Consider the following 25,394-nt stretch of genomic DNA (forward strand, 5'->3'; position numbering starts at 1 on the left):
TAGCAACTATGCAAAAAAGCAACTACACTTTAGAAACACCACCCAAGACATTTCAACTTGCAACTATACCTATATTTACAATTAAGTGACAAAAACAAACCCAAACGTCACTTAGAATAAGCGAATGGCAACTCCAACATGAATGTAGCCCTGCAACACAAAATTAAAATAAATAGTCCAATAATTTGCATAGCATCTGTACAATGTACAAATGTCTTTTTGGCATTTCTTTTTTAAATTAAATGAAAATGATCGAGAAGATCAAGTATAGGCCTACTCGTCACTCCTAGCTTTAATAGTTGTAAAAACGAATCTCTTATTATGGTGCCTGGATATACTTTCAAATGGTAGAAAACTAGTAGAAATACGTTTGTACCAGTAAAAGTGAGTACCTTTTCAAAGGGTTTTTCAAAATGTTGAGAAGCTCTGCGGGGACTCGGGGGAGGCGACGTGCCGTGGTGGCGTGTGGACGTAACAGTTACCGTGTACGTAACATACGTAACGTTACGTACCTTGACGTAGCGGACTGTTTATGTGGAGTGGTATGGACCAGCAGCAACAGCGACACATTTTCTGATCTAAACTGTTTTTTTAGGTCCTTTTAAAACAGAAAGGAAGAAGACAAAACAAGCTAATAGTTTGAGTAATCATGGAGTCCAACCTGTAGGAGTGTGGAAGGAAGCAGAGAGGAGACTGGTGCTGAAGACAGAGGTAAACATTGTGAACATTATGTACGTCCCCGTGTGTGTGTGTGTGTGTGTGTGTGTGTGTGTGTGTGTGTACACCTTCTGAAGAGTTATGTTTTAGACATAGGCCTATATGATCTAGCCCTAGAATGTCTCTGTACTTTCATACATTTGTATTCCACATACCAGAGCATAGAACAGTGACCTAGACCTGCGGTTGTAGCGGCAGAACGGCGGCATAAATGTGACAAATGCTCAGTTTGTACTCGCCCATTAAATAATTCCAAAGACGTGGAGTGAGATATTGTCCTCTAGTTTCACATCCATGTGAAAGTTCTGGCACAAAAGTGTATTTAGTCAAATATCTCCACTTTTTCACGAGCTGCGTCCCAGACGGCTTTCTCTCCGGGCGAGGGGCCCGAATGACAGATGGACTGAATCAATCAAAACTTCCTCTGATCATCATAAACGTCATCACCAATTGACCAGGGAAGCACACATGTTTGGGGCACACAATTGGCAGGTAGTGTGAATAATTACCCAGCACCCACCTATCGCAAGGCGTGTGTGTGTGTGTGTGTGAGAGAGGGATTAATTACCCAGCAGCACCTATCACAAGGCACCTGCCAATTGTGTGCCCCAAACATTTGTGCTTCCCTAGTCAATTGGTGATGACATTTGTGATGATCAGAGGAAGTTTTTGATTGATTCAGTCCACCTGTCATTCCGGGCCCCTCGCCTGGAGACAAAGCCGTCTGGGTGCAGCTCGTAAAAAAGTGGAGATATTTGACTAAATACACGTTTTGTGCCAGAACTTTCACATGGATGTGAAACTAGAGGACAATATCTCACTCCACGTCTTTGGAATTATTTAATGGGTGAGTACAAACGAAGCTCCGTTTGTAACCTCTATATCTACGCTGCTGCGCTTAGCTCCGAGTAGCCCCTCTCGGCACCCTCCGTAAAGTTTCTGAAATATGGATGTTACTTTACGTAGGGTCCCTCTGCAGTTCGTATGCCCACAACAGGACGCAGCTGTACATACCCTCCGTTGCGGCCGTGCTGCGGCCTGGTGGTGGTAGTGAGATGTTTCAAAAGAAGCATAAATCGCCAAATCAGCTATAGGAGACAACAGAGACTTCAGAGAATTTTCATTTGGCGCAGAAGCCGTTAAGTATTTGACCGTTTTGGCTGCTCTGAAATTCTCTCTTCCTTCCTTCCTTGACTTCCTTATTTACTTCCCATTGTACCGCCTCCCGCACCGGAACTGGCTAGCTGTGACAGAGCAGATCAGAGGCAGGAACGTAGGGACGCGCAGCTAGCCAGTCCTGGAGGCGGTACAATGGGAAGTCAATAAGGAAGGAAGGAAGAGATAATTTCAGAGCAGCCAAAACGGTCAAACAAAGTTTGACCGTTAAATAAGTAACGGCTTCTGCGCCAAATGAAAATTATCGGACGTTTCCATTGTCTCCTATAGCCGAATTATGCTTCTTTTGAAACATCTCACCACCACCACCAGGCCGCAGCACGGCCGGGTATGTACAGCTGCGTCCTATTGTGGGCTTACGAACTGCAGAGGGACCCTACGGGTGAACGATGAAAAGAGCTCAACCGAGAGCGGCTAAGCTCCGAGATGAGGTTCTGTGAAAAGCTATCCCTGCGCTGGTAGAATTGGAGACATTTTAACTGAGCTGAGGCATCAAACAACCGCTTACAAAGTGGTTGTTTGTCAGCCAGTACGATTTTGTTTCCCCGGTTTTCCCAATGCAATCTTACGGAAGCAGTACTCTGCTAGCCCTATAATGGCTCTTGTTGTTTCATACAGTTTGTACAGTATTTCACATACGAGCCATAGAACACCCTGATTAATTTCTGGTCGGACGCAAATTGCGCGGCCTAAATGTGATAAATGCTCCGTTTGTACTCTCCCATTAAATAATTGTGTGACCCAAACTTTTGTGTTTCCCTGTTCAATTGGTGATGACGTCTGCGGTAAACAACAGGAAGTATTGGTAAAATCAGTCCCATCGATCATTCCGTGCCCTTCGCCCGGAGAGAAAGACGTCCGTGTGCATCTATTGAAAAAGTGGAGATATTTGACTAAATACACGTTTTGTGCCAGAACTTTCACATGGATATGAAACTAGAGGACCATATTTCACTCCACGTCTTTGGAAATATTTAATGGGTGAGTACAAACGGAGCATTTATCACATTTAGGCCGCCCATAATTCAATTCAACCAGGAACGGGTGGAAGGGATCTATGCCTGTGATACATGATAATTTACGAAGTTAAATAAATGATCACAGGCATTCTAGGTCTAGTACTGTGCATGCCAACGGGGGTTGACTGGACTACATTTTTATTTAAGCCTGATTTAAGCGGTTGTTTGATGCCTCAGTTAAAAAGGGGCCTATGTTATAAGTCTTTCAACTGTATCTACCTATCTCGATACCCTTTTACTTTTTGGAATAAATACTGCAAAAGGGTTTTAATCCACTACTTGTCCACGGGCTCTACTCCAATTCTACCAGCGCAGGGTTAGCTTTTCTCTGAACCTCATCTCGGAGCTAAGCGCAGCAGCGTAGATATAGATAGAGGTTACAAACGGAGCTAGTACAAACGGAGCATTTATCACATTTATGCCGCTGCAACTGCAAGTCTAGGGCACTGTTCTATGGCTCTGATATGTGGAATACTAGCCGCAATTTGCATCTCTAGATTTTTTTATAATGGGAATCTAGAGTTGCAAACTTGCAATACCCTCCATTGACCGCTAGCTGTTAGCATAAACCCCAGTTCCCAGTGCCAGCATACACGTTCACTTTAAAAGATGGAGTTTACGTTGGCTGTACGTATATATATATATATATATATATATATATATATATATATATATACGTACCCCAATACGTCAACGTCCGTATATACATACCTGGGGAAAAATAGTTATTATGATTAAAGATTTAAATTATAGAAGCTGAAAGTATGGAAGAATCCATGGCATCCCATATATGATGGTGATTTGTTTAATATATGCATTTCTATTTTAGTTTATTTTGCATTGTTCATTTTAGTTTTTATTTTAGTTTCAGTTAACACTATTTCTCCCATTTTTACCCTAGTTTTAGTCTTGGCTTTAGTTAACTATTATAATCCTGGTTTCATGTTTGTTTCGTTACCTCGGGACCAGATTCTAGCAGTGTTGAGGCTGTGCCAGTGGCCTCATTGGTCGCCATGGCTCCCAAAGACATCATGACCAATTCCCACGCCAAGTCCATCCTGAACGCCATGAACGCGCTGCGTAAGAGCAACACGCTGTGCGACATCACACTGCGGGTGGAGAGCGCCGACTTCCCCGCCCACCGCATCGTCCTCGCCGCCTGCAGTGACTACTTCTGTGCCATGTTCACTAGTGAGGTAAGGTCTGTTCATTTGTGAGGTAAGGTCTGCAGTGACTACTACTGTTGTCCACTAGTGAGATAAGGTCTCACGTTTTTATTTCCAGGGAGAAACCGAGTCCACTTCAATTCGGCATAGAATAGCGCAAACGTCAATCACTCTGCTGATTTCTGATCGTCTGCATCTTTGTTAAATTGATTGTTAAATAGCAAGAATAGCCGAGCTGCGCGATCGTGGATCCGTCGCAAGAGACTCGCCGTGAGCTTGTAGAGCTGTTTTAACTACTATCGTATTAATAATCGTATTATTTCATCCGTTAATATTGATGACTTTGTATGATCGATTAACTTAACCGTTAACTGTCAATCTACAAGCTGCGTTGTGAGCTTGTAGATTGGCTATTTTAACTACTTCTTAAACATTTGTTTTCTAATTTATGGAATTTGTTCGTAGATTTGTCTTTGATTTCTTCATGAAATTACTGTAAAGAAAAAATGTTTTTAATTCATGACAAATGTTGCTTTCTTTTTTCTTTGTGTGTGTGTGTGTGTGTGTGTGTCCGTGTGTCCGTGTCCTTCCAGCTCTCAGAGAAGGGGAAGTCGTTCGTGGACATCCAGGGTCTGACCGCCTCCACCATGGAGATCCTGCTGGACTTCGTCTACACCGAGACCGTCTTGGTGACCGTGGAGAACGTCCAGGAGCTGCTGCCTGCAGCCTGCCTGCTGCAGCTCAAAGGTACCACAGCCCTGTTGGTTTGAGCTGCTGCCTGCTGCAGCTCAAAGGTACCACAGCCCTGTTGGTTTTGAGCTGCTGCCTGCAGCCTGCCTGCTCCAGCTCAAAGGTACCACAGCCCTGTTGGTTTGAGCTGCTGCCTGCAGCCTGCCTGCATGCTGCAGCTCAAAGGTACCACAGCCCTGTTGGTTTGAGCTGCTGCCTGCAGCCTGCCTGCTGCAGCTCAAAGGTACCACAGCCCTGTTGGTTTGAGCTGCTGCCTGCAGCCTGCCTGCTGCAGCTCAAAGATACCACAGCCCTGTTGGTTTGAGCTGCTGCCTGCAGCCTGCCTGCTGCAGCTCAAAGGTACCACAGCCCTGTTGGTTTGAGCTGCTGCCTGCAGCCTGCCTGCTGCAGCTCAAAGGTACCACAGCCCTGTTGGTTTTGGCAGCACATTTTGATTCAGTTCTAGTCATAGTCAAAATGGGTTAACCCATTCTGACCTGAGATCAGATTCTAAAAATGTCTTCTATGTCAGTCGCTCTTCGATTAAAAAAAAATAGCAGACCTAGTGGCGCGCTACGAGCTTGTATATCTGCTATTTTTCAATAGCTAAAGCATAACATAGCCCAGAATGGGTTAAATACTGGAGTTGAGAAATGATAAGTGGTGGCATTAACAGCTTCTCTTAATAAACCCCACAAGTATAATGTACAAGAATAATTACACTGAATTTTCACCCCAAGGAAAAAGGCCAACGGAAAACAAAACAAACAAACCTTAAATACAGGATCAATAAAAGTTGAAAATTAAAAGGCAGACAAAAACAGACAAAACGGTACACGACAAGTACATGACGCATCCATAATCCACATTACATCACAGCTGGTCATAGTCTTTCGAGTAAAAATTGGCAAAGGATTGCGTGCGCTCTGCTCTATTGCGTCTCTGCTGCCATATACTGTGTGGCGCAGGTGCTGCTACTTGGAGTGCTGAATGACACTGAATGCTGAATGACATGTTCTATCATGAGGACATATCCATGAGTTTGTCAATGTAACCTTTACTGCGCCTAAAATGCACCTGTATGCTTTCCCTGTGTGTGGACCTAAATACATTGTTAGTAATAGTCTTTTGAATACAATTTCGTTTTAGTGATATTTTGTGCCTTGAAACTTGATGCCTGATCTTACACTTGGTTGCATGCTGAAACTAGGTTATTATTTTAAGAGAGCATTGGAGCATTTGAAGTGGTCAGACGAAAGTTAGGTTTTACTTATGATCCTAGATGACTATTTTCATGTACTGTATGTGGTGTTCTTGCTTACTGTAAGTCGCTCTGAAAACAGTACCGGTATGTAGATTAGTGCCCAAAAGGTAGATTGCGATCTACCAGTAGATCACATAGGCTGTGCAGGTAGACCACATGACATGCTCCTAAAATATATAATATAATAAAAAAAAACTATTTTGGGCATCGGCCACTTGAAATAAGGTGACTAGTCTTGATTGACATAAAAAGGACCTGTCAGCTCAAACCCACAAAGCAATACGTTGTTTTCAAGAGCGTTGCAGACAAACATTACAAAAAAAACCTACCAACCTACAAAGTGTGTTTGTCTTATATCTAGGTAACTGTTTAAAACTATTTTCAGCAATGGGATCATATTTTTTGGGGTGGGTAGATCTTGTTGAGCCGTCAGTTTAAAAGTAGTTCTCGAGTCAAAAAAGTGTGGGCACCCCTGATTATTGTAGAACAACAGGAATAATATTACTAGAACGTCATAATTTTATAATTAAAATTTCATGTAAAAAATATATTGTGTTAATGTGCGTGTGTGTGTGTGTGCTGTTGGTCAGGTGTGAAGCGTGCGTGCTGTGACTTCCTGGACGGCCAGCTGGACCCCACCAACTGCCTGGGCATCCGAGACTTCGCCGACACGCACAACTGCCTGGACCTGATGCAGGCGGCCGAGCTCTTCTCCCAGAAGCACTTCCCCGAGGTGGTCCAGCACGAGGAGTTCATGCTGCTCAGCCAGAGCGAGGTGGAGAAGCTCATCAAGTGTGACGAGATACAGGTGGGCACTGTTTCATCATTTCATCGACTGAAACCGTGGCGGAAAATGTTTGCCGGCTACCTTTTTTGTTTACACTGACGAACACTTAACTGAAAACAAAATGTTGTATCTCAACGGGGAGTGCAAGCTTCACAAAGTGCGTCACAAAATAAACAAGGCAAATTACATCAAGCAAATAAAGAAAAAAAGCAAGGAACATAGCATGCCATGTATACAAACACGAGGAGGCATTGACAACAAGAATGGCCAATTAGGGATTTAAAAGTAAATACAATTACCATAACCCTGTAACACCCAGCGTTGCAATAATACAACATATTTTAATTATGAATTTGATTAATTCATAAAAAAATGTAATGTTATTTTTTTTCACCTAAACGTCTTCATTGATGTTCATTGCAATGCCATTGGTCATGATAATGATGATGATTTTAAGTCCTAGTAGTAAAAAGTTGTAGTAAGGTAGAAATTAATTTGGGTTTTACAGGGTTAAAATGTATTCTTTGTTTGATCGGGAGCCAGCGGTTAGGAGGACGGGTGTGATGTTGTCACATGTTTTGGTCCCGGTGAGAAGGCGGGCAGCAGCATTTTGGACTACAGTAATTGCAAACGTCTGAGTGCGGATTGGTCCATGGGGGGGGGGGGGGGGGGGGGGGTACGGTTTGACCTTGGCGAGTAGGCAAAGAAAGCTTGTTTTGACAACACAGCTGTTTTGTCAAATTTGAAATGACTGTGGAATATGACACCAAGATCTTTAGTTTTCTGCGCCGGTGTGGATATTGTAAGTGAGGGGGCCCAGAGTATTGACGGGAAGGGCTTGGGTTTTGTCCACTCCAAAGATGAGGATTTCAGCGATAGGGCCAGTAGTCACTTGAGTGGCAGCATGCCTTGGCATCTAGGTTTTCATATCTATGATTTGACACAGACATATAGACCTGGGGCCGGAATGCGAACCAATGACCTTCTGTTTCCCTGGCGACATCTCCACTGTTTTGGGGCCCATGTCAATGCAAGGATACCTGACTCACACATGGCATAATATCTATACCTGAGTGAATTACAATGTTTAGCTCTGGCTGCCTCCTTTGTGCTGTTGCAATAACTAGAGCTGGAGAATGCAAAAGCACGCACCAACCTGCTGTAGCTATAGTGTTGCCAGATGCTGCGAGGGAAGCGAGCATCCAGGTCTATGAAAACGAGACCAAAAGATGTGACTGGGTCTACTCTAGGCCAATTGAGCACTGTTGGCTACTGGAAAATGGCCCATTTAAAAGGTCACAATGGGACGCGATGCGACGCGCTGTGAGCTTGTAATGTAGCTTGTAGAAAAAATCTTGGGGGGGAAAATGTGGAATATATCCCCAAAGAAAAAACCTGCAACCAGCAACTACGAGTATTTCCAAATTACAAGTGACTTCATGGAAGTCCTTATAATAAACAGACATGGCAACACAGGCTGTAACCTCAGTGTGGGGTGGGAGATGTAGGGGGTGCCCCCCCCCCCCCCCCCCCTCCAATGATGCCTTTATGTGTGGATTTGTCTGAGTGTGAAATTGCAGAGAAGCAAACACTGAATTAAGTAAGTCATTTTTTGTATTCCTTTCCCCCCCCCCCCCCCCCTGGCCCTGGAAATTCCTGTCTGTAAAACCGCACGCCTCGACTTTGTGAAACCACGGTTATTACCACCAACCGTGATTTATAGATCGACCAATTCCCTCAAAAGGATTCTCTCTTCCTGCCATTTGTGCACTTAAGAGAATTAAAACGAGACGGTACACGTTGTCGAGAGGGGCAGACACACCATTTCACACCCTCCTCTAATACTAAGGATTTGTTGCACTGACTGGTGATTTATGGCTCCTCTTGTTTTCAGTTGGTTGCAGTCCAACTTCCTGAAGTTCCTGGTGTAACACGGTCTACACAAGCAACGTCGTGTTCCTACACCCACGTAGTTCTCAGACATCTTTTGTGCCAAGGACCCCCAAATTGTTATGTATTTGGCCACGGACCCCCCCCCCCACACACACACACACACACACACACACACCTTAAAATGTTTTGTGCCAGGGACCATCCAGAAGATAAGATGTGTGTTAAAACATAATTTCTCAACACGTTTCACAGCTCGCAGTATATCTGCTAAGAAACTTTGCTGGGGTCCCCCCTGGAAGTAACCCCTCCAAGGATCCTGAAAAGTACATGGGACCTGTACTAGGACTAGGGACCAGAAGTCATTCCTATAACGGATTTAATAACGCTGTAGTGACAGTCAGTCCTAAAGATCAGATTCAAGAAACAAATAGGATTTGCCTGCAAACTGAACAAAGCATTTTAGAACCATTGTTGCCTGGTTTTAGAGCAGTTTGGAGAAGAGCCTGGGGATATCTGTATTTAAACTACGGACGAGAAGATGAATAAGCCATAGACATGTCGGACTTACTTGGACATTTTGAGCTTGTTAGAACTGCTCCTTTTGCTGTTTTGCCTATGAGGCATTGTAGTCCAAACAAACTTACATTGAGCTCAATTTCCCAGAAGCCCTAGCAGCCCAGAGGTTGACTTGATTTCCCGTTTCGTCGTCATAACGCGACGGCCTCGTCTTCAGGTCCCGGATGAATGCGCCGTTTCTTTTTAATTATTTTTAAAACGGCGAATTAAACGCATTTAAACAAATAGCGGAAATGTCGTATTACGCGCGATGGAACCCTGGATTAAGCGGTTGGCGGCCGTCAAACTGTTGACCTCGTCTTTCAGGTGGATTCAGAAGAGCCCGTGTTTGAGGCGGTGCTGAACTGGGTCAAACACAACCGGAAGGAGAGGGAACTGTGTCTGTCCGACATGCTGGCCTTTGTCCGGATGCCTTTACTGACCCCCCGCTACATCACAGACATCATCGACTCCGAGGTTAGTGGGTAGTACTGTACGTTTAGTAGGGCTGCGAATCTTTAGGTGTCCCACGATTCGATTCGATTCCGATTCTTGGGGTGACGATTCGATTCAAAAACGATCTTTTCGATTTTTCCGATTCTCGATTCAAAAACGATTTTTTCGATTCTAAAGCAGTTTTTTTTTTAAATTAAAAACAATTAAATAGAATTTTAGCATGATCTACTCCAGTCTTCTGGCATGAAAGCAGAGTACATTTAGTACGAGTATGATTTAAACACACAAAGGTTAAATCCAAGAGTAAGAACATGTCTCATTTATTTAGCTTGCACAAATTTGAACCAGTACAAAAGTTACAAAATCTCTTCTCACTCAATACCAGAACAATACATTAGTATTAAAACAGGTGTAAAATAAATACAATTGGCAGGCTTAGCTTAGCTGGTAGTAAATGCACTATGCAGAAACCCAGGCCATAATGCATTGCATGCACAGGTACATTTGTGAATTAAAAAAAAAAAAAAAAAAAAAAAAAAAACATTTTTCTTTTTTTTTTTTTTTTAATAAAAATCGATTTTTGGAAAATGAGAATCGATTCTGAATCGGACGGCATTAGAATCGCGATTCTAACTCGAATCGATTTTTTTTGACAGGCCTAACGTTTAGTGTTGATTTTGATGGCAAGTTTTGATGTAGTTTTAGTCATAGTCTTTTGCATAAAATTCCATTTTAGTCATTTGAAATGTTTTAGTATTAGTGTGGCTTTAGTCGGCTAAATCTACAGTTGATTTTGTCGATTTTTTTTAAATGTGTTTTGTCGTGCCTTGATGGCGTTGTGATCCTGTGTCTAGGTGAGACATGACCTTGACACGATCTAAATGTCTCGATAGAAGAGCAATGAAGCAGCAATTTAAAATGTAGGCATTTAGCAGACGCTCTTAATCCAGAGCGACTTACATTAACACATTTAGTACCGGAACTGCATCAAAATAAAGGCGCTGCTTGCGCCGGAGTAATCGCCAGAGTAGTGATCGCTTCCATTTTGAAAGCCATGAACCGGAAATACTTTCTTAAAAAAGTTGACTGACAAAGTGCCATCACAATCTCCGATCATCTTAATATATTTATATACGCTACAAAAAGAGTTCATATTTTGCGGGAGAGACGGATGAGGAGCAGAAACGCAGCGCCAGCATATCGATCCATTCATCACCACGGAGAGCGCCCTGGATGAGGAGATACGAGTCATTCTTTCCGCCGCGCTAACATGGGAGTCAATGACAAGCTAATAGTTTCACAGAGCGTTAGCATACGGCAAGCGAAAAGCGAAATGCCAAAAAAAAAAGAAGTAATTATTCTGAATATTATTATCTCGCCCCGCGTCGTTTGGACGTCGCTAGGACGTCCACAGACGTCTAAGGCACCTCTCGGTTCCAATCCTTATGACGTTTCAGGACGTATTATGTACAAAATGTGTTAAGCAAGAACAAAAGCATGGGAATACATCACATAAAAGCATTTATCATGAAACATGCGTAAGCTAAGAAAGTAACAGTGGAATATCTATATAATGAAACTATACATATAAACTATACATATATACTACTATGCTATACATATGTACTATGGCGTGCTATGACTATATACAATGCAATTCTAGTGCTGTCTACATAACATGCTATAAGTCTGTATCAAGTGCTATCTAAGTCTACAGAAATGCTATCTAAGGGGGTGGGGTAAGTACTATGGGCCATGATGGAGTCTGAAAAGGTGGGTTTTCAGACTACGGCGTATAATAGAATGCTTGAATCACCAAAAGGCGTTCCCGCCCAGAATGGGTTAAATCGGTAGTTCTCAATCTGTAGGACCCCCAGAGGTGTCCCCGGATGACAGTGAAAGCTTGAGGTTTTGTATGTCTTGTTTGGTTCCTTTTCTGAGGTATTTTCCACAGGTAGCTCTTCAACGAAGCATGTCCATCTCATTCCAGCCACTAATACGCTGCAGTCTTCCATGTCGAGACCTCGTCGACGAAGCCAAGAAGTTCCACCTGCGTCCGGAGCTGAGGAGTGAGATGCAGGGTCCTCGCACGCAGGCCAGACTAGGTACTGTCGTGTGCTTTATCCCATTTAGGCCTGACGTCAAAGTAAAAAAGAAACGTTCGCTCTGAAAGAATATATACCTATTCAAAGATTTGTGCCGCATTTTTACGATTTTTCAAAAATAGCAGACCGGCGCGCTATGAGCTTGTAGTTCTGCTATTTTTCAATAGCTATAACTATAACAAAATACATACTGTACATAAATGGATGCACCTGGGACGTATCCTCAGTGATGTATCCCGAGGTCATCGGGGTTTCGGGTCTCCCAACATCATACCCCTCACTCAGGTGACCCAGACGGGGTGATCAAGTCCCGACTTACGTCCCAGTAGCTACCCTCGATAAGTCCCCTTAGGGAAAAACCAGGGCCACACAATCCGTTCCTCCTGAACTACTCTGCCGGGACTGGGAGTGGGAGGTACCATTCTGGCGCGTGGAAGGACTAGGCTCTGTGGGTTGACTCCTGTCCGGGCCCCTCCTACGTCTCACCAGGTCCACTCCTGCTCTCACCAGGTCAGGCCCTGTGCGTTGCACCAGACTCCCAGCACCAGGCACTTCATTCAGGAATGGTGGATTCTCTAAAGTAAAGTGTTATGCTAAAGTATAACAGAATGCTTGAAACACCAAAAGGGGTTCCCGCCCAGAATGGGTTAAATCAGTAGGTCTCAATCTGTAGGTCCCGACCCCCAGAGGTGTCCCCAGATGACAGTGAAAGTTTGAGGTCTGTTAAGATCTTTTTAATACCTAAAAAAAGAAAAAAAAAATAACATAATACTGCGTCAAAAGTAATCCACAAACTAATACTATATTATAACTGGTCAAACACAAATTGTCAAATAATGTAAGAAAGAGTCAAAATCTACAAGCTCACAACGCCTCACAATCGTCTTATTTACGCAGTATTTATATGAGTAACGGGTCAAACAAAATGTAATCCCCAGTTCAAATATGATTTATATTGTGGGATTGCAGCCTGAAAAGGTTGACAATGGCCGCGTTTATATGAAGGGTGATCATTCCGAATAAATACTTCCGAATAAAATACTTCAGAAGTAATCCGAGTTTCCATGGGAAATGGTCATTCCGAATGAGTGTTTATATGGAGAAGTGATATAAGACATGATAAATGTTAATTCACGTGAAACTACGGCATCTGTTGGACACATAAAATATAGACAGTTCATTCATTGTGACTGTCTCAACAATACAAACATTACAGACGAAAGACGATACTTTGAAATCCCATCATTTCATTCCGCAGTAGTTTTGAGGCTGCTGCTTGGATAGGGGCGGGCATATATGTTTACCGTCTTTTTTTTCCCCACCCGCTGCGGCTCCCCTTCTCCGCTGGGAAGGTGATCATCTCGTTTTTATTTGTACTTTATTATCTACAGCACGGCCAGGGCACGCAACACTGATGATTATTATTGTATAGGGTCGCTCGTTATTTTTGAGAGAGAGAGAGAGACCGTTGAACACACACACACACACACACACACACACACACACACACAGATCAGGGGTATCATCATCATCTGCTGCTGCTCCACGTTTTTTTGTGGATTTCGGATCTGCAAAATGCACGAAATAACGCGCTCTATGTGCAAACTCCTCGGCGCGCCTTGGATATGAGCGCCTTGGAGCATGCTCAGAAAGACCAGAATGAACTTACGTCCGAAGCAGTGTATACATGAGTCCAATTTTCTTTCAATCTCATGAACATTGGAATAATCCGGGCCAGTGACATCGGAATGGTTTTTAGATCGCATCGAGCATTATCATTCGGATTTAAGTTTTTGTAGGTGTTTACATGACAACGTGTAATAGGATTGAACTTCTATTCGGAATGAAAAGGGGATTTAACTGCCCATGTAAACATAGCCAATCACTGCTTTGTATGAGGAGTGATAAACGGTCCAGACAAGGTGCTGTTAGTTACTGTCCTTTATATATAGCGTCTTCTCTCCTCCGCATCATCAGCGCCAACATCCTAGGTGGAGTTGGCGAAAGGGCCTTTCTGTGTGGAGTTTGCATGTTCTCCCCGTGTCCCCTAGGGTAGGAAAAATAGCAGATCTACAAGCTCATGAGCTTGTAGATCTGCTATTTTTGATTGGTCTAGATACGCAGAGGGAGACCTACTGATGTTTTTAACCCATTTTGGCCTGACGTCAAACATTTTAAAATGTGGTGTGGTGCTCAATATTTCATGTCAACGACCCCAAAAATGATATGCAATATGCCTCCGCCCCCCCCATCTGAAAATATGTAGTTCCAGGGACCTCCCCAGAAGCAAAGATTTGAGTTAAAATGTTCACTCATGTTCAAAGATTTGAGGCACATTTTCCAGATTTTTCAAAAATAGCAGACCTACAAATTCATAGCACGTGGCACTCGGTGCCGCGCTATGAGCTTGTAGATCTGCTATTTTTCAATAGATAAAGCACGACATAATGCTTAAACACCAACAGGGGTTCCCACCCAGAATGGGTTAAAGGACAACTTTAGTTTTTTTCAACCAAGGTTCATGTTTTAGGTTGTTATTGGAGAAAGTAAAAGGTGAGTGTTAATTTTCTTTCATTTGCTGCTTTCTTTCGTTTTAGGGATTTTAGCAGTTTTTGACAGGGGGGCGAGGACATTCGAGTATGGGGCTAAATATGTATTCTTTTACCAAATGTTATGGCGATTTTTATTTTTATTACTTCCTACTAGACCTAGTCCTACTAGACCCCAAGAAATTACATCTGGCCACAAAAGATCACAGGATCTATTGCATGTGACAAACTGACATATTGAGCCTATACACACAGTATAAGCCTTTCCCCAGTAGGCTACCGTCACATTCATTAGATCCTGCGATCTTCTGTCGGCAGATGTAATTTCCTGAGGTTTATTAGGACTATAGTAAATAATAAAAAAATAAATCACCATAAAACATTAAAACAAAATACATATTTAGCCCCATGTTCGAATGCCCCCGCCCCCCTGTCAAAAAGAGCTAAAATCCCTAAAACTAAAGAAAGCAGCAACTGAAGAAAAAAAATTACACTCATCTTTTACTTTGTCTAATAACAACCTAAAACATGAACCTTGGTTGATAAAAACTAAAGTTGTCCTTTAAACACTCGATTAATGCGTTAAAAACAATAAGCACTATTATGTATTATATCAGTGTTATTGATGTAAGAACTTATTTATTATCCCTATTATTTTCCAGGTGCCAAAGAAGTCCTGTTGGTGATCGGAGGGTTTGGCAGCCAACAGTCCCCCATAGACATAGTTGAGAAATACGATCCTAAAACCCAAGAATGGAGTTTCCTACCTGTAAGTATGAAATATACACTGTATATCGTTGGTGTCGGGCAGAAACCTTGTATGTCCATAATTCCTTAACCCATTTTGGGCCGGGAACCCCTTTTGGTGTTTTAAACATTAACAGTATGTTATAATTTAGCTATTGAAAAATAGTGAAAATATTTATTTCAGAAAACTGGAGGATTTAGAAGATATTTTTTTTTAAATTTCGAGGTCAGGCCTAAATGGGTTAATGGTTCTCTTTAATGATTCCTAGTATAGGGGGTTCCAAATGGACCCTCTCACAGGTCTGTCACTCTTGAGAGTGTACACATGGAACCAAATGGACTCGGACAAAGCCAACACCTCTCCTGACAAATCATGACAATAAACACATTTGGTTTTTGGACCGAACAAATAATTGTAAAGAAGAGGGCAGGGTACAACTTTTTGTTTAGTTTTTGTCCTTATCCTAATTATTTGTTCTGCCCCCTTAAAAATGTCAGAGACTTAAAGGTCTTTAACCCATTTTGGGCGGGAACCTTTTGGTTATGTTATAATTTAGCTACTGAAAAATAGCAGATCTACAAGCTCATAGCGTGCCACCGAGGGGTCGCGCTGCGAGCTTGTAGGTCTGCTGTTTTTGAAGAATCGTGAAAATGTGCCTCAAATCTTTCCGAAAATTGTCATGATTTAGACGATTTTTTTTCAGGCCTGAATGGGTTAAATAAAATAAATACTTTCTGAAACGTCTATGGGGGAAAACTGAATGGGGGGAAATTCTCTTCCGGTGCCGCTTTCCCCCCCGGGGTTTCTGGATCCCAAACCCTCTATCCGACAGCAGCAACGATATATGTTTAATATTATATTTATATATAATATATATAAATATCAAAGCTTGTTGCTGACGGTGTTGACTAACGACCGCCACCGCCCGGTGCTTCTTCTTCTCGCAGAACATCGCACGTAAGAGGCGCTACGTGGCCACGGTGTCGCTCCACGACCGCGTGTACGTGATCGGAGGCTACGACGGCCGCTCGCGCCTCAGCTCCGTGGAGTGCCTGGACTACACGGCGGACGAGGACGGCGTCTGGTACACCGTGGCCACCATGAACGTTCGCCGCGGCCTCGCCGGAGCCACCACGCTCGGAGGTGAGAGGGGACTTTCATTGATCGATCGATCGATTGATTGACTGAAGGCTCACATACATAGTCTGGATTTTCGGTGGTGGGGTGACCACCGAAACTACAACATGACGTCACGAGCCGCGGTGAAGAGCAAACCACCGCTCCAGCCCTTCTCTCTGTTTTTTACTCACCACCGCTCAACGTTATTTCAGCTCCGGTGGTCAGCTCACCACCGGAGCGGTGGTCACCTCACCACCGAAAATCCAGACTATGAATAGGCCTTTACTCGTTGATTGCTTGAGAAATGTACAACGGCACAGTGTAGTGGTACAGTATGACCATTAGACCAGATTCTTACAAGATTGTCTTCTGAATCCTGTAACCGGTTTTCTGGAAAAACCTATGTGAGCGAGGCTTCAAACCTTTTCATGTCAAGGACCCTCAAAATGACATGTATTTGGTTGTCGACCCGCATGTCTTGTTCCAGGGACCACCAGAAGCAAAGGTTTGAGTTATGAATTTGAGTTGGAAAATGCACTCTGTGTCACTCTATGAGCTATATGTACTATACAGCCTATCTGCTATTTTTCAATAGCTAAAGTATAAAATAATGATGGTTAAAGGGACACTTCACCCTTTTTGCAAAATAATATATGTTAATGATGTTTAGAAGCTTTAGATCACTTTCCTGGGGGGTATTTATGTGTGTAATATGTGGTTTTAGATATTTTAGATGCTAGCAGTGAGCCTGTTGTCTCTGATGTCATGGACACTGGTCTCACTACCTTCCTGGACTACAATTCCCATAATTCTTTGGTGCACTGCTCCTCCTTGTGGATAGGGGGGAGAGCTGTTTTACTGAGACAACATGTAGTCCAGGAAGGAAGTGAGCCCAGTGTCCATGACATCAGAGACAACAGGCTCACTGCTACAATCTAAAATATCTAAAACCACATATTGCACACATAAATACCCCCAGGAAAGTGTTCTAAAGCTCCTAAACGTCATTAATTAAATTTCAATTCAATTCAATAAAGGGCTTTATTGGCATGAGAAAACGTACGTTTACATTGCCAAAGCAGAAAGAACAATACAACAATACAGCAATACAATCTGCATTAACATATATTCTTTTGCAAAAAGGGTGAAGTGTCCCTTTAATGGATTCAGGGAAAAAAAGCGCTTTAAGTGGCTGTGGCGGGAACACTGCTAGACGGTGGGTTATCGGCATACAAAAAATAAGACGTTCCGTCTTGAAATGCGACATGATGTTTTTTTTTTTTACAAATTCTACAAAAGCCCAGCTCTGTTTTTTTTGGTCTTGTTTCTCCGGCAGACATGATCTACGTGGCGGGGGGCTTCGACGGCAGCCGCCGGCACACCAGCATGGAGCGCTACGACCCCAACATCGACCAGTGGAGCATGCTGGGAGACATGCAGACCGCCAGGGAGGGGGCGGGGCTGGTGGTGGCCATCGGACTCATATACTGTTTAGGTATGTGTCTCTCTCTCTCTCTCTCTCTGTCTGTGTTTTTAAGTGGTGCAACCACTTCTACATCCAGCTTTGTCCCTGTACCTGTGTACCTGTGTACCTGTGTGTATGAGCACGAGTATGTTACATAGTTATACCAGTAGGGGGCGCCAGAAACAGAGAGAGGGGTAGTGCTGTGTCTCTAATGAGAGAGAGAGAGAGAGAGAGAGAGAGAGAGAGAGAGAGAAGTTGCACCACTTGGTTCACACAGGTGTGATTTTTTTGGTGCGATTGATGCATGGCAACAACCACGGACCTCTGCCCCGAATCTTCCAGAATGGCCTGTTTATAGCGCCGCCACGAAGCAGATTTTTTTTTTTACGTATAACTGCGTTGATTTGTGTGAAACTTTGCATGAAAAAGGGAAAACCTTTCACCTGCATTTTTTCATATCTGCCTTTTTTTTTTTGAGCGCCACCAGGAGGGTGACTTTTGTAAAAAAGGAAAAAGAAATACATAATTTTATTATATCCAACCCTTGTCACATTGGCCTGTTATAGCGGTGGATCTTTGCAACACACATTTTTGGAAAAGAAGTCTCAAATCATGAATTTGTGCCATCAAAGGTGAAATGGCACCATTTTCACATTGGCCTATTATAGCGCCACCAGGAGGCCACAACCTGACCAGCTGGCCTGGTGGAGACCTGTGTTACATCTTGAAAATTTGGGCACATCTTTGAAAAAAAAGGGGGAAAAAATTGTAAAGCCAACCTTTTATAACTCAAATCGTTGTATTCCTTGCCAAATATGTGGGGGTCCTCGGCATGAAAAGGTTTGAGCTGTTTTCCAGAAAACTGTTTCATGTAATTTCTTCTTGAACCACAGGTGGCTACGATGGATTAAACATCCTCAACTCTGTGGAACGGTATGACCCACACACGGGACACTGGACCAGTGTCACTCCAATGGCCACCAAGAGATCAGGTAGGTTTATTGTTTATTATTGTTGTTTATTATTCACACATTTTCCATTGTGCTGTACAACCTAGTACTAACCGGTTTAAGATTATAATTTTTTAACCCATTCTGACCCGAGATCAGATTCTAAAAATGTCTTCTATGTCAGTCGCTCTTCGATAGCAGACCTACAAGCTCGTAGCGCGCCACTCGGTGGCGCCCTATGAGCTTGTAGATCTGCTATTTTTCAATAGCTAAAGCATAACATGATGCCAACACTTTGGGTACTTTTACTTGTCATACTTTAAGTACATTTCGATGTCAATAGAGTACTAGAGTACTTCTACATTGCAGTATAGGTACTTTTACTTCATTTAAAAAAACAAACTTAAAATGCCGCTTTTGTTGACAACTTGAACCCCCGTCGATTTGTGTGAGTGAAATAAGAGCAATACTAAATGCTCTCTTTACAGGTCTGTTTGATTGATTGAAATATGTATTTACAGTTTGCAGAATTTCAGTACATTTCAAGCACAAACTCAATACAAAGACTGTTAACTGTGAGTGGACGACCCAATTAAGCATTACACTTGTTTACAAGAGGGTCCACATTGTTCAATTCATCAAAATAGTAGTGCCCTAGTAGTAGAAGGGCTTGAGTAGTACCACTAACATTTGCAGCTCAACAAAAGCCACCGTGATTCATCTTGGTGACAATTTATTTCATCACGATAAACAATGTGATTATTATTATTAATCATAACCATAATGATCCCTTTCTTTGTATCTTAGTATCTTATATCTACCTATTGGTTTTATACCTGTATATACTGTATGTTGTGTGTATTGTTCTGTACTGTAACTATTGTTTTTATACCTGTGTTTGTATGTTGTTTGTATGTCTGGCCTCGTGGGGAAAGATGGGGTTTTTTGGGTGGGTGGGGAGGACTGGGAAAGGAGTTGTGGGAGAAAATGTAGAAAACAAAGAGTCGTATTCTCTGTCTGTGAAAATTGCACATGATGTCATACTCTTTGAATAAAATGTACTTAAAAAAAGGAAAACAATGCGATTATTGTCCCGTCCCTACACCCTCGACGACGGCAACGACATCGCGGAAGATAAATGTGTTGCAATTTGATCCGATTGGCTGTCCTCCAGGGGCGGGCGTGGCGTTGCTCAACGACCACATCTACGTGGTGGGCGGCTTCGACGGGACGTCCCACCTGGACTCCGTGGAGGTGTACAACATCAGGACGGACTACTGGACCACCGTGGCCAGCATGACCACCCCTCGCTGCTACGTGGGAGCCACCGTGCTGCGCGGCCGCCTCTACGCCATCGCCGGGTAAGACTGTAATAACCCGTTCTGACCCGAGATCAGATTCATAGGAGGTTTTTTCCACCGGACACGCATGCTGGTCTGATTGACCCATTCTGACCTGGGATCGGATTATAAAAAATGTCAGTCGTTCTTCGATTTTTCAAAAATAGCAGACCTACAAGCTCGTAGCGTGCCACTCGGGGGGCGCGCTATGAGCTTGTAGATCTGCTATTTTTCAATAGCTAAAGCATAACATGACGCCAACAACAAAACCATTTTCTCCTTCGCCATATTTACAGATTCCGATACCCGGATGACTTGCCGTACCGGTCGATCCCCGAGTGTACCGATCCGATACCGGCATGTCAATTAAGAAATAAATCTAGGACAGTGGTTCTCCCATGTGAGGTTCCAGGCTCCAGGGACCCTCTGGGTTCCTTGAGGGGGTTCAGAATAGACCCATTTGGACCTGAGATCAGATTTTTTTTTTAATGTCTGTTTGAAAATGACAGTTTTCTGAAAAAAGCTATGTTTCTATGTCGGTCGTTCTTCGATTTTTCAAAAAGAGCAGACCTACAAGCGAGTGCCGCGCGGCTACGAGCTTGTAGATCTGCTATTTTTCAATAGCTAAAAGGGGTTCCCAAAATGTGTTAACTATGCAGGGGTTGACAATATGAATGGCCCGGTGCTCCGGATGTACTTGTTAAATCTAAAAAGTATATTTACCCGAATACTTTTTTCACCTGGAGAAAGACGCTCATAGATGCAATGTTCAGAACAGAGCCCTACACAATTTTTTTTTTTTTTAACTTAAATTTTTATTGAAAGGAAGAACAGACAGACAAAAACTCACAAGAAAGAAAAAGAAAAAGAAAAAAGACAAAGTAAAAAGAAAGAAGGCTGCATTTTTCATATTACAATAAACATTCAGTGAAATTATATTGCAATATCGTTAGGGTTAGGGTTAGGGTTATAGAATTTATCCTCTTGTAGTCTCAGTATGAATGTTAGTTTTTCCATAGAATACAGTTCCTCAATAATGTCCATCCATTGATCTTTCGTTGGTGGGTCCTGTTGGTACCAGCGTCGTGTGATTGCTTTTTTACTTGATGCTAAGAGGATCTTGATTAAATATTTATCATGTGTTAGAAAATCTTCAGGGATATTTCCCAACAGTAGAAAAGAAACAGACAGAGGTATCTCAAAACACAGAATGGTCTCCAAAGTGGAGTGAATATCCTGCCAGTATTTCAGAATTTTAGGACAAGACCAGAAAATATGAGCGTGCCTACACACATTTCTACCTCCTAATAATGGCAGCAAGCAGAAAGTACATAATGAAACTCAATCTAGATCTTTCCGCATTCTGATATCCACTCTGAATGGGGTGCTTTTATTTAGAATCACAATCATGGAATCATTTTAATAATAATTAATACTTTTACGATTCCATTTGCTTTATAGAAAATATAACCGTACTTGTTTATTCGTAATATGGAATCGGCAGCAGAAGTGAGGTTTTTACGTGTTTGTTGTGTATGGGAAAAGTAGGAATTTTTAGTCTAGGGAAAAATGTGTCAATACCCAAATTGAAACGTTGTGCTAGTGTGGGTATTTTGCTTTAATCCAGTTAAGTGGTTCTCAACCTCTGGGTCAGGACCCCAAATGATTTTGAGGGGTTCCCCAGAATTTAGACATTTTTGATACATTTTTAATTACTGCATCAAATGTAATCAACAAACTATACTATAAAAAACTGTCAAAATATTGCGGGGCATGTGAGCTTGTAGATCTGCTATTTTCACAATTTCTATCTATGGGAACTGGGTCAGGCTAAATGTAATGCCTCATCTCCTGCAAATTCCAAGTGTTTTTCAGGAGAGAGGATTGATTTGGGGGGGTCCCCGGTTCAATTTATTTTGGGGGGGTCGCGGCCTGATAAGGTTGAGAACCACTGCTTCAACCCATTTTGACCTGGGGACGATTGTACAAATGCCAAAGTCCTAACAGTTTTCTGAAAAACCCATGGTTTTATGTCAGTGGTTCTCAAATTATTTCATGTCAAGGACCCCTAGAATTATCTGTATTTGGCCGCCGACCCCCCCATCTGAAAATATGTCGTTCCAGGGACCTCCCCAGAAGCAAAGATTTGAGTTTAAAAAAAACGTTAAAAAATATATATTCCAAATTTGCACCCCATTTTCACGATTTTTCAAAAAGCTGAATTATAACATAATTTTTATGAAACACCAAAAGGGGTTCCCGCCCCAAAATGGGTGAATCCATGAGAGTAGCACAGTCCCCGTGGTTGATCTGGGGGGTTTCCTCTGGGTCCTGCAGGTACGACGGCAACTCTCTGCTGAGCAGCATCGAGTGCTACGACCCCGTGATCGACAGCTGGGAGGTGGTCACCTCCATGGCCACGCAGCGCTGCGACGCGGGCGTGTGCGTCCTGCGAGAGAAGTGACGTCTTCCGACGTGCCGACGACAAAATGACGACCTTTTATTTTTGAAAAGAAGTTCCGTCTGCAAGTAGTTGGTTCAAGGCAGCTAGACGTGGTTTAACGTACCACTAAAAAAAACAACAACAACAACCACAGAGCCACGGGACTGGACGACGTCGTTAGCTCGGTGATCAGTATGCAAATCAAGCTGAGTGGTCTCAGCTGTGGACAGTGAAGCCTTTCCCCAAAAAGATGAGCTAAAAGGAACCACTGCATGACTCTTATGGTGGTACTTGTCAGTACTTGCTCTGTCTAAATTATACTCCTCTGTCGCACGAGCAGGGAGGGCGTAAGTGATGTTATCTTTTGTTAAAAATGAGTGTTGAGCAGCTCCATGTTCGGATAGTACTCGGTGTTTGATCAATATCAGGGGTCTCTCTACAGTTCTTTAGTAAACAGAACATACATGTTCAGTTCAGGATATCGATTTCGTCTAACCAGGACAGAGAGACCTTGGAAGTGATTAACACCCATCTGAAAAACAGCGACCCCCCCCCCCCCCCCCAGAAGAAAATATTTGAGTTAAAAACGTTCACTGTGAAAGAATATATATTCAAAGATTTGTACACTTAAAAAAAAAAAAAAAAAGATGGCAGATCCACAAGCTCGTCGCACGGCACTCGGTGCCGCGCTATGAGCTTGTATATCTGCTATTTTTCCAACAGCTAAAGTATAAAATAATGGTTAATGTGGTTAAACGCTAAAGTGACACAGTGATGCGGTCCAGGTCTTCATTGGTTAAACGAAAACGAGCAGACAGCATTTCGACGCTAATAAACAGAAAATAGAATTGAGTTCATTCAATCAGGAGAGAGAACCCCGCTCATCAGTTTACAGTTACATTTTATAAAGAGCTGTTACTGAACAAACTCTGGTCTAGAGCAATGATTACTCAATTCAATTCAATTCAAAGGGCTTTATTGGCATGAGAAAACATACGTTTACTCATAGTTAGGTAAAGTTAGCTTAAGTTGTGGCAAATCTGCAAAAGAATGCTTGCCACTAGCTTTCTTCACAGATGGTGTTCATAATCATATTGGTGTCTACTATCACAGAAAAATGTGTTCCAACCCAACTCCCTTGGGAAACTTTGTGACAGCTGCTGAAAGTTGGTGTACCATTATCAACCAATATAAGGCAAAGAATTACAAATTTCATTATACTTTAAGTAGCATGTGACTACCGGTATGTCAAACTAGGGGGTTTTCATGATGCTGAATCCATTCCAAGCATGAGTTTTGCACGGAAATACTCCTTGGGCTAAATTCGGCCATAGCCACTTGCCCAAATGTGCCCAAATGTGCTGACCTCATCACATTTGTGATGACTGCTTTTTTGGCGAAGAAGTGTTTTTTTGTGCAAAACTAATGCTTGCAATGGATTCAGAATCTTGAAAACCCCCCTGTCACATGCTACTTACGGTATAATGAAATTTGGAATGTTTTGCCTTCTATTGGTTGATAATTAATGGTACCCCAACTTTCAGCAGCTGTCACAAAGTTTCCCAAGGGAGTTGGGTTGGAACACATTTTTCTGTGATAGTATAGACACCTTTATGAACACATCTGTGAAGAATGCTAGTGGTACGCATTTTGTTTTGCAGATTTGCCACAAGCTAATGTATAGAATATGGAATATAGAGCCTTTACTGTTTTAACAAGAAAACCTTTTGTTTCAAACCACAAAGATATCACTCCGCAGCACCTCGACGGTGAGCGCCGCCATCGGCACGGCAGACTATGAGTTCAGCTCGACTCATTTTACCTGTGAGGTTATAATTTCATTTCTGTCTTAAAAAGTGCAATATATTATATTTTTTAATCGTTTGGAAATCAAACGACAACAAAAAAAAGACGGAGCAACCGGACACTCCGCTTTGCTGCTATAAAGCCTTACGAATGAAATCCCTCGAACCTCCATCCACCAGAGCAGGGGTCTTCAACGGGGGGGGTCCGGCACCCCCTAGAGGGGTCCTCAGAGTTACTACAGTGAGAGGTGCCAGATTAGCCCAAGTGCAAGTTTCCCACGTATCGGGGGGGGGGGTTAACTGACTGAAAATATGCATTAACATAGAAGCTATCTATGAAGGAGTTTGAATATGCACAACCAACCATTTTATACGATATGGGGGGGGTCCCTGCGTCTCTCAGCTAGGAGGTCCGTGGCCTGAAAAGCGTTGAAGACCCCTGTCACAGCGAAAAACTGCATCCGTGTTGCCTCCATTCCCCCCCCCCCCATCCTGACTGTGATGATTGTCTCGTTTGTTGTCTCCTGTAGTCTTTTTGCAGAAATCCATGGGTCAGTAATTCACTACCTTTTTGTAATTCTTTCTGTAAAAGTGCTTTTAGAATCCACATCACTTTAATAAAAAATAAATAAAGTAAAAATAAACATTTGTATTGTTGACACTAGAGCAGGGCTCGAAATTAACTTTTTTACTTGGTAGCACTGGTGCTCCCAAATTCAGAATGAAGGAGCACCAGAAAAAAATTAGGAGCACCCACCAAAATTTTACGAGCACCAATATGTAATCGATTTTTTACATTCATTATTATTACACTTGTAGCCTACAACAGTGGTTCCCAACATTTTTCATGTCAAGCACCCTCAAATTGACACTCATTAGCCCACGGACCCCCATTTGAAAATATATGCCAGGGACCCCCATATGAGAAGATTTTTACGGCTCTAGCAGTGATTTTCAAGGACCCCCAGTTTGACCTGAATTAGGCTACCGTTCCCCATTTCTATCTCTGGGACCCATAAAATCAAAGTTAATTTAACTGAGTGTACAAATGTACAGTGAAATTGGTTTACCCATAGTATGTAGTATACACTCTCAGAGTTTCAGACCC

At 42.6% G+C, this 25,394-nt stretch overlaps 1 protein-coding gene across 3 annotated transcripts; it reads left to right on the forward strand.

Moving 5' to 3' along the window:
- The first annotated feature begins 527 nt into the window (after nucleotides 1-527).
- On the forward strand, nucleotides 528-25,394 carry klhl12 (kelch-like family member 12). 3 transcript variants are annotated; one of them, XR_013963997.1, is made up of 14 exons: nucleotides 528-711; nucleotides 2,690-2,874; nucleotides 3,882-4,108; nucleotides 4,672-4,825; nucleotides 6,662-6,879; nucleotides 9,634-9,783; nucleotides 11,753-11,867; nucleotides 15,079-15,185; nucleotides 16,112-16,307; nucleotides 17,620-17,778; nucleotides 18,642-18,740; nucleotides 19,873-20,059; nucleotides 22,376-22,970; nucleotides 23,050-25,394. XR_013963997.1 is itself a non-coding variant. In XM_080762675.1 (13 exons), exons 2-13 carry the CDS (start codon nucleotides 2,871-2,873, stop codon nucleotides 22,500-22,502), a joined length of 1,743 nt encoding a protein of 580 aa, XP_080618801.1. In that variant the 5' UTR covers nucleotides 528-711; nucleotides 2,690-2,870; the 3' UTR covers nucleotides 22,503-25,394. The 3 variants fall into 3 exon arrangements, 2 of the variants coding, with proteins under 2 accessions (XP_080618801.1, XP_080618802.1); XM_080762675.1 differs by having other exon boundaries at nucleotides 22,376-25,394; XM_080762676.1 differs by lacking the exon at nucleotides 2,690-2,874 and having other exon boundaries at nucleotides 22,376-25,394.

This window comes from Protomyctophum bolini, assembly GCF_963924005.1.
Source record: "Protomyctophum bolini genome assembly, chromosome: 5".
NCBI classification, from domain to species: Eukaryota; Metazoa; Chordata; class Actinopteri; order Myctophiformes; family Myctophidae; genus Protomyctophum; species Protomyctophum bolini.

Coding starts and splice junctions, on each gene's coding strand:
- klhl12 (XM_080762675.1), top strand. Junction 17,779..18,641: donor CGGACTCATATACTGTTTAG/GTATGTGTCTCT, acceptor CTTGAACCACAG/GTGGCTACGATGGATTAAAC. Junction 18,741..19,872: donor AATGGCCACCAAGAGATCAG/GTAGGTTTATTG, acceptor GCTGTCCTCCAG/GGGCGGGCGTGGCGTTGCTC.